This window comes from Equus quagga, chromosome 2 (assembly GCF_021613505.1).
Source record: "Equus quagga isolate Etosha38 chromosome 2, UCLA_HA_Equagga_1.0, whole genome shotgun sequence".
Taxonomy (NCBI): Eukaryota; Metazoa; Chordata; class Mammalia; order Perissodactyla; family Equidae; genus Equus; species Equus quagga.
Window position 1 is genome coordinate 151,464,014 of NC_060268.1, and position 14,110 is coordinate 151,478,123.

Here is a 14,110-nt window from a genome sequence, read left to right on the forward strand (position 1 = left end):
TGGGTCCTGACAGGCCACAGACCACAAAGTAACACACCAGTTGCCTGCTTTTGCTGATCCTGAGGCACCCTTTGGAAATATCTCCCCGTTTCTTGACATCAAGCATGTCAAGGGAGCCAACATCATCTGGCCTTGTTCAGAGTGGAAAGGGTAGCCCTTTTGAATCTGTATTCCCTGCTCTAATTCTATATCCAAACCCCCAAAACTGCACTGGGCGTGTATCTTCTTCCCTTTCTGAAGGGCAGGGAAGGGTGGTTTTCCTCAGTGATCCTCCATCCTGGCCATGTGTCAAATCACTCAAGGAGCCTATCCTAACTACGTATTCCCAGACGCCATCCCAGGAGACACTGGCTTAGCCGAGTGAAGCATGACTGACTCAGAAGCAGGCCACGCTGGATGCCTGGAGTGAGGCACACAGTGTGGCAGGAGGGTAAAGGAATCAGTAAAGCAGTGGAACAGAGTAGGTAAAAACCCATGTTTGGAGAGCCCCACAGAGCTGCGTTCGAATCCTGGCTCTGCCACTTCAGGTGCGATCTTGCACATATTACCTAACCTTTCTGAGCCTCACACTCTTCATTGATAAAATGAAGACTTACCTCATGGGATTGCTGGGAGGAGGAAAATGAGACAATAATTGTGATGCCCTCAGCATGGAGCCTTTTATTTGGTAGGGCTCCATAAATGGCAGTCCTGGCATAGTCATTGCAGTGGCTATGCTATTATTATTATTAATAGGATTCTGACTGTGAGCTGCTGAGGTGCTGGCCACCACCCTGCTGTTTCCTAAAGAAGGGGAGGGGAAGAGGCAGCGGTGGCATTTCTGAAGCTCTTTTTCCACAGCTTGTTCCTCTCGCTCCTGCTTCAGAAGGAAACCGTGGGCGGGATGTCTGAGGACTCCTCCCAGCAGCCCGTCCATGGTCTGGGTGCAGTGGTGGGTGGGGCAGGCGCTGGTGTCCATCAACATCCCCTCTCCCCACCCCCACAATCTTTTTGACTTAGTGGCATCTAAGATGCAAGAAAGGACATTTGCCTTTAAGATAGAGATTGGAGGGTAACTCCCAGACAAGTAGCTTTGGGTCAGAGGAAGGAATGACGAGGAGGAGAGGGTGCGTCGAGGGAAAGTTAAAAAACAAAGTACAACTCACTTGCTTAGCCTTTCTTGAAAGTTATTCCCAAAGAATTTCTGGTAAATTATTTATATTTTTGATAAGCTTTCCAGCGACCAGGGCATGTAGTGAAATTACAGGAAATAAATCTCCTGAATTCATTCTACTGAATTCTTCCCAAATTTCCTAGCCCCAATTCTTCCCAGCTACCTCATGAAACAAACTATACACAACATCGCTCCAGTCCCACAGAGTAGTCTCAGAGGTTATAAAATGACTGGAAGTGACTGATTCTCGTCGAAATTTATAGAAGTTTCCTTAAAAGTTCATTTTAAATCTCATTGATTCAGACATGGTAATTCTATTTATCTTCTGAAAGTCTGGCCAGAAGTTTACTTTTTCACTGTTAGCTAGAGGGGGAAAAAAGAAGGTTGCTAAGCCAGGGTAAGCAAATTTTCACATAGTCCTTTACTATTGAGGAGAATCAGCTTTGAGACACTTAGAAATGTGTCTTTTTATGCTGTACCAACAAATAGAATTTAGACAGAGGCAGCAGCAACCCTTAGGCTAGGTTTTGACAGGTTTATTGCAAATAATTCTAGTTTCAAATTCTGAATTCAAACAAAACAAAACAAAACAAAACAAAACCCAGTAGCAACAACAGTCTCCTCCTCCCCAGGGGCTAGACTCTGGAACGATGGCTCACGTTTCTCAGTAAAGCTGTCTATTTTTTAATGCTCATTAAAGTCTGTGGGTAGAGCCTCGGGTGCTAATCCATCTTTAACATCTTTCTTTGAAAGGCATACATCTTTCCCACCTTAAGAAGGGGGTACAGAGCCCAGGGCACCTATCGGGAGCACAGGGCTGAGGAGGACCTGCCCAAGCTCACAGACATCAAAACCATAAGTCAGAGAATCCATTACTTAAAAAACATTAAAATAAAAATAATTCTTTAAAGCGATCTAACTCAAACGTTTCACTCTTTTGTCAAAGCTTTCATCTAATTGCATACATCTGTGATCTAAGTCTGGCACTGTCATCTAGGCAGAAGTAGGGGCAAGTCATGGAACCTACCCTATTTTTAAAAGATCTCCAGGGAAAAAGACTTAAGACTTTTTAAAAACTTGTGTTAAAGTATAATCATCTGGTTATTATGAATTTTTTAAGTCCAATCTAATTTTTTCCCTTTTATCCCTTAAGACTACTTCTTCCTTTGCAGTCTTTGAAAATAAAAAATAGTAAGGTCTGCTTCCTAAATTATAGGTGAAAAGTTATCATGTCATCCTCTACCGTTTATGCCTGTAGACAAAATAACCTTAATTCCCTCTTATGCCTGACTTGATGTGTACCAAGAAGCAGACGTCATCATCAACCAGGGTTGCTAGGTGTGGCAGCTGACGACATGGCAGTTCTAGGTGTGAGACCACGAAACCCTACGTTCAGACCAACAGGCAGGCTAACAACGGGAGCCATAGCACTGCCCGTGACAGGCCTATGGCATTCTTCCAGGCCAATGGGAGCAACTGTTCTTCTCCAAAGGATGTCTCTAGGTGGCTTTCCTCTGCCCGTGTCAAAAGGATGCTACGCCTTCAGTCATGCTCTGTGCTTATCATCTTCCTTAGAAAGGAATCCTATCTTATTGAGTGAATTGGGTTTGTAAGTCCAAATAAAGTACAAATCAAAAACTGCAGTTTGTCAAAATTACCCTGAAAAAAGTTCTCCCTCATTCAACTCAGTCAGTTGTTTCTTAAGCAACACTTTTAGCTAGAATCAGCACCCTAAGATAAAAACAGTAGGTTAGAGGGCCGGCCCAGTGGCATAGTGGTTAAGTTCGTGCACTCCACTTTGGTGGCCTGGGGTTGGCAGGTTTGGATCCCAGTTGCAGACCACCTACACAATGCTCATCAAGCCATGCTGTGGTGTCGTCCCACATACAAAAAATAGAGGAAGACTGGCAGAGATGTTAGCTCAGGGACAATCTTAATCACCAAAACAAACAAAAAAAAAACACTAGGTTATCTCACACCAAATAGACTCTCATTTGCAGTGAGGAGGTCACTAATTAAAATTAAGTCATTGGCTTTTAATTTTTAAGTCTGAGTTTGTTTGGTAGACTTTTCTTTTCATTCAAAATAGGACACAGGCATGAAATGGTTGGAAACCAAAGACTAGCACATAGCAGGGAGTCCAAAAACAAAAGATGGCATTTTAACTAAAACTGTATCTAATACACCCCAGCCTGTCATCTCATACATGTTAAGTGAGCAGTATAAGTTTGGGGAACGACTAACTGGATGACTTTACCGATGATGAGAAGGACTGTGTGGAATGGTTTTTCTGAGCTAATTATAGCAGAGAAGAACAGAGGTGGTGGCACAGGGCTTTGTCCCTAAAAAAGAACTCTGGTTTGATGGTCCAAAGCCTTCACTCATCAACATTCTCCAGCTATTTAACAAGGACCTACTGTGTGCCAGAAAGGTTTTTCCATGGCCTTCTAGACACATGATCTTGCAATTGCCACCACACTGGACATAGTACAATGAATTGGTCTTGTCTAATTCCTTGCCAGATGTGAACTTTTGAGAAGAGAGGACATGTTTGATTCAAGGCACTATCCTCAGTTTCAAGGACAGTGCATGGCACAGGCAAGTGCTCAATACCACTTGAATGAATGAAGTTAGAGCAGGCAATATCTCATCCTAGAAGAGCACTTAATGAAACTTCCTCTTGCATACTCCATCCACTCCCCTCTCTCAGGGTGACTCATCCAAAGATCAGACAATCCCTGGGACTAGGATCATTCTCAGGTTGTTGCCCTTAACTCAGCTTTTGGAATCTTCTTTGACACCTAGACTTTTTGCCCTAGAAAAGAATCTCTCTCAAATGTGGCTGTCTCTCCAGCAGGTCCAAATTCTTAGCCAGCTCTTTCATGAAACGTTTTCCAGCTTGGCCAAAGCCCTTATTTTAAAGAAATATCCTCCCCCAGTATTACTAAATCTCATACCTAGATACCTCTTTGGGAATTCCCCACCAAAGAGATACACCCTGAGGGCCCATGACAACAGGGACCCAGAGATAAGCCAGCTGCACATATAGGAACTGGGTAATTTTTCTGTTGTTAACAGCTTGGAATGTCTACCTCTTGCCCATCAGCCATAATGACTCAGCTTCCCTGAGTCACCGCCCAGCCACCAGCACCATGGGACCACCCTAAATACAAAGCCTTTGGTAGCTAGGTTCAGGCAGCTTTTCCCAGAACTCCACATGTTCAGAGGATAATAACTAAGTTACACTGACTAGCCCATTAATCATGTAGATCCCAAGGGAATAGGATTAAAATACCATCTAGATAGACTCCAGTTATACAGTCAGCGAGGAGCAAGACAACACCACAAACACGAGGTTAGAGGGAAGCAAATGATTGGGAGACAGCCCTTAGCCACCAGGAAAAACCCCAAAGTGAAAAAGAAAGGAACAGCACTGCTACAAAGAGGCACAAGATTTTCCTTTAATTACCTTCAGATTTAGGACTAGGAGTAGATGCAGGAAACTGGTAGGTAGGAGTGTAAGGATTGTCCTCTGCAGCAGAGAAAAGCAGCGGATTTTGAAACTATCCACCACGAAGTGGTGGAACTGACAAATCCCCAACTGACTCTTTCGAATGGTTGATTACCTATTTTAGTGTTATTAAAGCACACGGGCAGCACACTTAAAAATAGATTAATGAATTAGAAAGGACTTAGTTATTTTAATATAGCACATCATGCAAATGAGTGAAATTAAATTTTCACCAACCAAAAACAACTATAAAAAACAAAATCTAAAAGCCAAATCTTATTCCTATAATGGAACTATAAGAATTAATTTAAGGCTAGGACAACAGATACACTGTCTAAGTTTATGGTACCTTCAGAATTTTGCTGGATTTCAGGAAGTTCAGGGAATTTGTACGTAGGGAAATAAGGGTTTTCTTCAGGAGTGTCTAGGCAGAGGAGCAGGTTTGGGAGAGAGAATAGAGGAAGATACAAATGGAGAGAATGAACGAACAGGAATCCACACACAATTTAGGCTCCTTGAATTCTGGAACATACTAAGCTGCACTGATGATATGAAAGAAATTCAAACTGCTTTAAAAAATCCAGTCCTTTTGCCTGCATTACTGAGACACATCTAAGGACATAATATCATTTCTCTTCTAGGACAAAGAATTACATATACACAGGCTCCAGGAAGCAAGAGGCATTTAACATAAAACATGAAGTTTTTGCCTTTTATAGGCAAAAAATATTAAGCATACTAATAAGTAATATGGAATGAAGACGTTATAATAAAATGATTTTTTAATCAAAATTTGACATTAGCATCAAGGCAAACAAGTGGATTCTTAATTTTCCAAACACCTCCCTACCATTAAGGTAGGTAGTTTCACTTAGAACCTGAAATTTAGGCTAAATTGATAGCTTCAGCATATGAGAGGACCAACACTGTCTATGGGGCACAATTTTTCACATATTCACGGTGTCTTGGCATCTGGGCTGCCAAAGTTGGGTCCAAAGGTGAGAGAGACACAGACTGCTGGAGGAAATGGATATCAGCTTTAGGAAGTGACCAGTGGAACTGACACTGTCCAATCAGAGACCCAGCATTTAGCATCACCACTGTGACTGAGCTCATTTACCCAACCAGGGTGTATTTACTCTTGGCTCAGAAACACTCAACACAGAGCACCTCAGTATCTAGAAACAGTTTGAAGAGGGGCACAGCCAGGTTCACTGTGAACACTGTAAGAGCTAATTAACAGTGATGTTAGCTGGCAACCACAGCTAATCAGAGAGATTGGTTATTTGTGGCTTAGGCCAACACCGACCAGAATGCTTTTGCTTTGCCTTAATGTGTCATCCATGCCAGGCGGCCAGACTGGATTTGGCCACAGGGAAAGACAGGATGCTTTGCCCTTGGGAGGAGTGGTACCCTTCCCACGGTGCAGCTGCATCCCTGCCTATCAGATGACTGGTGGCACAGGTGGATGGGAGCTGGTGGAGTCATGACCTGCCCGAGCACTGGCCTGGGAGTCTCCCACCATGCTGGATCACCCGCTGACAGCCCAGCGGGGCCCTGATTTGGAAGTGCTTCTCTTCCATCTTGAACTGGCTTTGGTATGTCAGCTCTTGACTGACTCTCAGGACTACCTGGCAAGTGCTAGCTCCCAGCTGGGGAAGATAATTTTTCACATTACCACCACCTTACAGGTGCACCATGGCATTCTACTTCACAAGGCAGATTTGCTCTCATTTGGACCCTGCAACTTCCCTCAGAGGAACGGAAGTGGGACAAACACAGAAAGGTACACAAGTGGCCCAAGGTCACGTGAGTACTTGGTCCCCAAGGTGAGAACAGTTTTTAACTCCCACTTCGGTGCTTTCTCAACTCGCTCTGCCTACAAGGCAGTCATGGGCTGACACAGGCAGATGCATCTAAAGCTGGAAGCAGGTGGGAGTTGGAGCTGCTCGCATCCCAGGCAGGGAGATGCTGAAGCACAGGCAGAGTGCTGGGCTCAGCCTGCTGCATCCCACAACATCTGGGAGGGAGGACTTGAGAGCTGACCTCAAATCCCACATGTGAGGCAGGCGCACAAATGCTCCCTCCCTCCTCTGCTCTGAAGACGTATGGCTGGGCTCAAGCAGGCCGGTGCCCAATGAAGGCAAGCGACAGGGCGCCGTCTGCCGGCATCCTGAGGAGTGAGTCCAGGTCCTCACCACCACAGTCAACGTACGGGCACAGCACAGCTTCTACAAATGAAAACCAGTACCTCTGTTCAGTTTGTGGATCTGTTTAAACATAGTCTTGTACCAGTCTTTTGATCTCTCGGTGTTCTGGAGAAAAACAAAAGCAAAGAGTAAAATAAAATGAAAGTCCCGGTACATTTCAGAACTTCTAGGATTAGAAAATCAAAATGGAAAATGACAACATCTAAAGTCCAAACTCATGTAACTCTAAACATCTTTGCAATCTCATATTTAAATCTTTTTGTGTGTGTGAGGAAGATTGTCACTGAGCTGACATCTGTGCCCATCTTCCTCTATTTTATGTGGGATGCTGCCATAGCATGGCTTGATGAGTGGTGCTAGGTCAACGCCCAGGATCCAAACCCGTGAACCCCCGGGGCCACCAAAGCAGAGCGTACGAACTTAAACCACTGGGCCACCGGGCTGGCCCCCTTAAACCTTTTTTTAAAATGCAAAACTCGTGAGAAAGAACAAACCAAGAGATTCAGACCCAAATCTGCAGAGTGATATTTGGCCAAAAGGATGCAGATTTTGAAAACAGTGGATGGAGGATCCACTTGAAATGTGTCCATCCTTAGGTAATTTTTAAAAATTTCATTTTTAAAGAGAATCTCTCTCCATAAGTAGACGACTAAATTGAAGTAAAGCATAAGAGACAAAGAACATTTGCTTCCCAGGCTGTGCCCCACCCACTACACTTCTGTAGAAGTGTATCTACATCACCTCGCACAGGGCCAGATTTAGAACGCACACATTAAAACACAGCCCATTACAGCAGCCAATGCAAGAGAGTTTTCATCCCAACCACAAAACTAGGCTGGTGTTTGTGTTTGCTTGTTTTCTTCCGATAAAAATAAATCAAGCAAGGGGACAGATAGGTGGTTAGACCAGATATTCTCACTCCTACTTTATAGACGAAGAAATGAGACATATAAAGTCAAAGTCACCCAAGGCTGCAGAGCTGGAGAGGTGAGTGTGAGGGCCACCTAACATGATAGTTATGGGTAATGGTTTGGGAGTCAGACTATTCCGTTACAAGTTGTAACCCGTCTGAGTCTCTGTTTCCTCATCTATAAAGTGGGAATGACATTTGCATCCACCTTGTCGAGGGAATGATGTTTAAATGAGATGACGCACTCAGCAAATGGTAGCTGTGATTACTATTAGTAATAATTCTTTCTGGTTATTATTATTATTATTATATACTTATTATTGCTTAGGGTCAGACAATAGTTCCTTTGAGGCTTAGCCCACTGCAGTTTCTATTGGCCTCCCCAAAAGGGACACAAAAACCAGTCCATTTGCCAAGTGGAAATCACAGAGAAACATATGGCAGCCAGTGTTCTGGTGGGCACGTGGAGAGGAATGGAATTCCCTCTAATCCAGTTTCAAGAGTCAGGCTTCCCGGGAACTCCTTAGCCTGCAGGAGGCTGCCACACCTGTCCAGCAGGGAAGAGCTGAGGCAGGGCTGCTATGATCTGCTCCCTCCTGGAGGCCTCGGCAGGCTGAATCCATTCTGTGGTTCCCTAAGAGCTTCCTCCTCATTCTGGACGACAGGCTGTCTCCCATCCACGGGAACTTCTTCCTGAACCCATAATCAGGGACCCTGAGCCCCGCACACTCCCCAGGGATCTCTGACCCTGGACTAACAATTTCTGAGCGTGCTCCATGAAATGATAATGACGGAGACTGGGGAACACTGCCCACATCGTTTTCCCCTGGAAGATTCACATGCCCAAAGCCTCTCAGCTCTGCTGCAGAGAAACCTCCCTGACTTTGTTCCGTCCAGCTCTTCCCCACAGTCATTTGACCACAAAACCCTTTTTTTCACAAGACTTGGTGACACCTGGCGTGTGCTTTCGGAAAAGCTGCTGCACGCTGAGCCAGAAGCTTGAGGGGCTCAGGAGGCTGGAGCACAGCTCCTGGAGGCTCTATGGCCCTCAGCAAGCTTGGAGAGCAGACAGTGGTAAGGACCCTCCCCAAGAGGCCTTTATAACCCATGGCGGGGGTCCACATGCACTCAGGGCGTACACTTGTCACTAGCTTAAGAGGAAGCCTAGGAAGGACTTCCAGGTCAGTATTCGTACCCGGAGTGGAATGCCCACTTCATCCATGGAAACATCGCTCAGGTCCTGAGCGCTCTTCACCACTCGCCGACTGTCATCCTTTGCCTTTTTTTCAGTAGCCCTGCCAGGTGAGGTGGCTTTTTCCTGGGTTGGTACCGAGGCCTGCTCTCCCACTCTTCTTTCTGAGACAGGATCTGGAAGTGAAAAACAACCACTAGCTGAAGCTCTTCTGGTGGCCTCAAAGCAAAAACTCCCAAACAAGCCAGCTGGGAGAAAGTGTGTTTGCTAATTCTCAACTGGAACGACTTTCATTCAGAGCAGGGGTCAGCAAACGAGGGCCCAGCCACCTGTTTTTGTAAATAAACTTTTACTGGAAGACAGTCACCCCCATTCATTTATGTATTATTTACGGCTGCTTTCAAGCTACAGTGCAGAGCTGTGTAGCTGTGACAGAAACTGTATGGCCTGTGAAGTCTAAAATATTTACCATTTGGCCCTTTAAAACGTTTGCCGACAGCCTGGTAAGTGCCCTGCAGAGCTATGCACTTGGGCCTCCAAATATCTGAGTGGTTCTGACAGTTCTAGAAATTCAGGGAGCAGGTAAAACCACAAGGAGGTGGCCAAACATTACTTGAAAGTTCTTTTTCCATCTTGGGGAAGTCATTTAACTGTTCTGTGCCTCCATTTTCTCCTCCAAAACTGGGGCTAACAGCTCCATTGGCAAGCTCGCAGTGATGTTGTGAGAGGACCTAACAAGATAACTTATGCCAAAGTGCTCAGAAAGCTGTAAACTGCCAAGTACACATTAGAGTTTATTTGATTCAGGACTCGAGGTTAGAGAGAGCTAATAAACACACTCTGTATGGTCTACAGACGGTAAAATTACTTAGTATAATCTGTTATTCCGAGCCACATCATTTATTTACAGGAAGGCATTTACTAAGCACCTCCCAGATGCTAGGTATTTACATGCCCTGTGGACACAAAGGTGAACCTTTCTGAGCACCAACCTCCAAGGAACTTATGGTCTGGTGGGTAGAAAGAGCAAGAGAGGCAGCAACGAGAATGCAGGGTGACCAGGGCTGACAGAGGAGTCAGCGTCCAACTCAGCTGGCTCAGGGCCGAGCTCTCAGAAGAGGAGTCAGCCAGACAGACAAGAAGTGAAGGGTGCTCCTGGCAGAGGGAACAGCATAAGCAAACGTAAGGGGGCCTCTGAACTACTCTGAGCTTGTGATGTGCCAGGTATTGTGTTAAACTCTTCATATATATGATCTCAGTTCATCCTCCCAATAACCTTTTGAGGAAGAAACTATTACCACCCCTCCATTGTTTTTAAACAGTTAAGGGGACCAAATCACAGAGAAGTTAAAGTACCCTAAAGGTCACACAGCCAGCTTATAGTCAAGATGGGATCCGGTCTAGTGTCCACCTGACTCCAGTGGTCCTCTCTGAACCATAGCCTGTCTTGCCTCCCTCAAAAATGGCACCAAGGTTTCAAGCCTGGGAGCCTGGCCTGATCCAAACAGAGAAGTCAGGAAAGGAAACTGGGTTGGGGAAGGCAGGGAGAGATGGCTGCTTCCACGCAGACACAGTAACACTTTGAGAAGACAGCAAGACATTCAGGTGGAAATGCCCTGGAGGCCCCTATAAGAAATATGGGAGTGGGGTCCAGGTGAGAGGCCCTGATGGAGTGCCATTTTGGAGCCATTGGCACAGAAGTGATTGCTGAAGTCAAGGAAATGGAAGAGCTCAGTGGAGAAGGTGAGTGAGAGCAGTCAAGGGCCAAAGTCAGGCACTGAGGAATGTCACAGTTATAGGTTAAAAAGCAAAAAAGGATCCCCCAACTGATGCAGGTGTCATTAGAGGGACAGGAGAGGAGCCAGAGAAGTACAGCGAGGTGTCACCGAAGCCAGAAAAGATGGAATTCCAAGAAGTGGGTGGTTAAACATGTCAAATAAATAAATAACTGCAGCAGAGGAGGAGGCATTAGATTAGGCGAAAGAAGAGTCACGGGACGGCTCTGAGGAAGAAATTTCAGGAAGGCAGTGGGGATAGATGCCAGATTGCAGGGAAAGGGACGAAATGTGTGAGCAGGAAGTGGGGCAGTAAGTAGGGATGGAGGTTGTCAGGGAAGGAAGGAGGTGTCAGATGGCAACCAAAGAGGTCAAAAGATTAAGGGGCAAAAAGGTTTATACCAGGGGGGTCTAAAGTCCTAACAGGGAAGCCCATGAGGTGAGACTGAAGGGGATGGAGACGTGCCCTAGCAATCAGCAAGTGCTCACTACGTGCTCACTGATTGAGGCAAAGGCTCTCATCTAAGAGAAAGGAAAAGGTGCAGAGTGCTGGCTGGACGACTAAACTTTGGCAAAAAGGTGGGACCCAAGGGCACATGCAAAGTTGTGCCAAGGTCAGAGATGTCTGTGTGTGGAGAAGAGGTCGAGGAAGTGGGGAAACACTGATATCAGCATGCTCAGCTTCACGACTTCACAGCCTGCTCAATGGGGCCACTCTGCCTGGATGGCAAACTAACTTCTGAAATGAGGACTCATTCTGGGACCACAGAACGATTTCTAAACATTCTGTAAGACTCAGCTTAGCAAGTACTTCAGAAAACCAGATCCCTGGCAACGTCACCATTGGCTTTAAAGGATGTAAGACAAGACTGGCATCATGGGATGAGTTCTCATGCTCCCAGGAAATTCCAACAGGAGGCCAAGGATCTGGCAGGAAGCCTGAAGCTCAGGGGGATTTCAAGTTACCAGAGTCTACCCTTAATATGGCTTTGCTGAGCATTCTCCTCCTACCTGGAAAGGCCTTCCCTAAGTGTGCTCAAGAAGCAGCAGGTGACACTGATTTCAAGCTCTGTCCCGCTTTGGAGGCGCTCACGCTCCTCACTTTTTAATGTCATCTCTTAAGAAAAGATTGCAGATATGCCATTCTCAGGGTTTTCAGACCCAGAGAAATTTTTTAAAAAATGTGTAGGGCAGGTAGCGCTAACAACAATCACTTAACTGCAAAACTCAAGCTGACAGTCCATGGATTTGTTCCAAAGCTGCCAGGCCTTTTGATCTCCAAAAATTAGTCCTGAGCTATGTTACTTTAGAAGCTTGTGATCATGTGACTCATGACTGAGTGGATTTCAATACACAGAGGGCTGAACTGCAGCCCCTGAAGAAAAAATGTTTCTTTATATAGTGAAGACCCAAAGTGACACCTCTTTGTGCCACACAGGTGACAGGGCCACTCTTTGACATCTGTGTTACAATGAGGGCTTGCTGCTACTTCTCACTGAGCAAATACTGCTCCCTCACACAACATCCTGGAGCGTTTCCTTCTAATCATTCTTTTTTTTTTTTTTTTGAGGAAGATTAGCCCTGAGCTAACTACCGCCAATCTTCCTCTTTTTGCTGAGGAAGACTGGCCCTGAGCTAACATCCATGCCCATCTTCCTCTACTTTATACGTGGGACGCCTACCACAGCATGGTGTTTGCCAAGCAGTGCCATGTCCGCCCCCGGGATTCGAACCAGCAAACCCTGGGCCGCAGAGAAGCAGAACGTGCGAACTTAACCGCTGCGCCACCGGGCCGGCCCCTCCTTCTAATCTTATACTGTGCTTTCAAAAGGAAGGTCCTGGAAAGGGCCCCTAAATAAATGATGCTGCTGACAACCTGACATGGGGCCTCTGTGTTTGTGGGAGGCGGGAAAGCTTCCCTTCCTTTCACACCCAAAACTTTGTGTCGAGGATTATGGCCATGCTTACACTTCTCTCGGGCAAGGGAGGCATGGCCTCTACACCTATGCCAGCCCCTCTGTCCTAGCCCTTATCTTGTTTTCCTGTCTGTCCACCCAAGGGGACCATAAGCTTCATGAGGCCAAACACTATGTGGGTCATGTTCCAGATGAGTCTCCCTGAGCGTGAAGCCCCATGGAGGCTTAGTAAAAATCTGTTAAAGGGAGGGAGGCTGGTGGCCCCCTTCCAAGTCCCATTACCACAGCTGTGATGGGCAAAGCCTCCTTACTCCAGGCACAGGCTGGAGCACCAGCCCAGCCAGCCCTCTCTCCTGCAGGAGCTTCTGAGACAAAATGGTGCTTCTTCTTTTTAAACAAAAACTGACATTTAGTGAGCACTTGCTTTATGTCCTACTCTACCAAACACCATGAGTGGATCTGTCCCAATGTTCAAGGAGGACAGAAGCATTAGGCTTATTTTAGAGCCCAGGAAGTGGCTGGAGCCTGCCAGCTTGGTGGAGAAGCCCTGACATTTACACAGCACTTTCCTGCGTGCAAAGCATACTCCCCTTCCTGTTGCATATGATCCTTACAGCACCTCTTTGAGGAAGGGCAAGGATTACCATCCCCATTTCCCACATGAGGAAACTGGCCCAGAGAGGTGAAGTTACTTACCCAAAGAGAAACAGCTACAGGAGGGAAGAGCCAGACCAAACTCTGGGTCTCCTAACTTGGCTGGGTGCCTTTTTCATCTATTCCACTGCTCCTTTCCAAATCTCAAAGGCAGGAAGGAGCCCACAGGGGCTACCTTTTTTTCAGAGCCACCTTGTTCTCAGCAACCAGGGCTGGGACCAGGGATTGAAGTGGGCTGCAGTGCGGCAGCACCAGGAGAAGGCAGCGAAGGGCACCTTGTTCTCAACCACAGCCTGTCCTGGTCCAAGTCCTGATAAAGCTGAGAGGGTGTGAGAACCTCATGTCCTCCCCATCGGGCTCTCCACGAATCACAAGGACAGCAACAGGATGAAGTAACACAGAAATCATGGAGCAGCTGCTCAGAAAATGGTGGCTTTTGTTATCCACCAGAGCAGAGGTTCTTAACCCTGGAGTTCACGAGTATCTGCAAATCCACCATGTGCATACATTTGCACACCTGTGGCGTTTCTAGAGAATGAACCTACTGCCTTTACTAGATTGTCCAAATGAGTTCATGACCAAAAAAGGTTACAAACCATCACATCACACCATGCTGTTCGAGGGCAGCACGGTTCCCCGACAGAATCCCAGAGCCTGACTCAGTGCCTGACACAAAGTAGGCACTCAGTAAAATGATGAGTGAATTAATGGAGGCTCCTACTGATAACAGCAACTCACGTCTATTAAGCACTCAGTGAGCGCCAATGCTCAGTGCTAAGGTGTATAAGC

At 46.2% G+C, this 14,110-nt stretch overlaps 1 protein-coding gene across 36 annotated transcripts in view; it reads right to left on the minus strand.

Annotated features, from left to right (window-relative positions):
• The window catches only part of SORBS1 (sorbin and SH3 domain containing 1), a 218,827-nt gene that overhangs the window by 69,283 nt on the left and 135,434 nt on the right, over positions 1 to 14,110 (minus strand). For 28 of the 36 annotated variants that reach the window (XM_046652426.1, XM_046652431.1, XM_046652424.1 and 25 more), the window contains 4 exons: positions 8,980 to 9,152; positions 6,916 to 6,979; positions 5,014 to 5,088; positions 4,623 to 4,685 (listed from right to left, as the gene is read on the minus strand). In XM_046652426.1, the coding sequence (XP_046508382.1) occupies positions 4,623 to 4,685; positions 5,014 to 5,088; positions 6,916 to 6,979; positions 8,980 to 9,152 (375 nt within the window). The remainder of the gene's footprint in view (positions 1 to 4,622; positions 4,686 to 5,013; positions 5,089 to 6,915; positions 6,980 to 8,979; positions 9,153 to 14,110) is intronic. The other 8 variants (XM_046652429.1, XM_046652428.1, XM_046652418.1 and 5 more) reach the window with 3 other exon arrangements.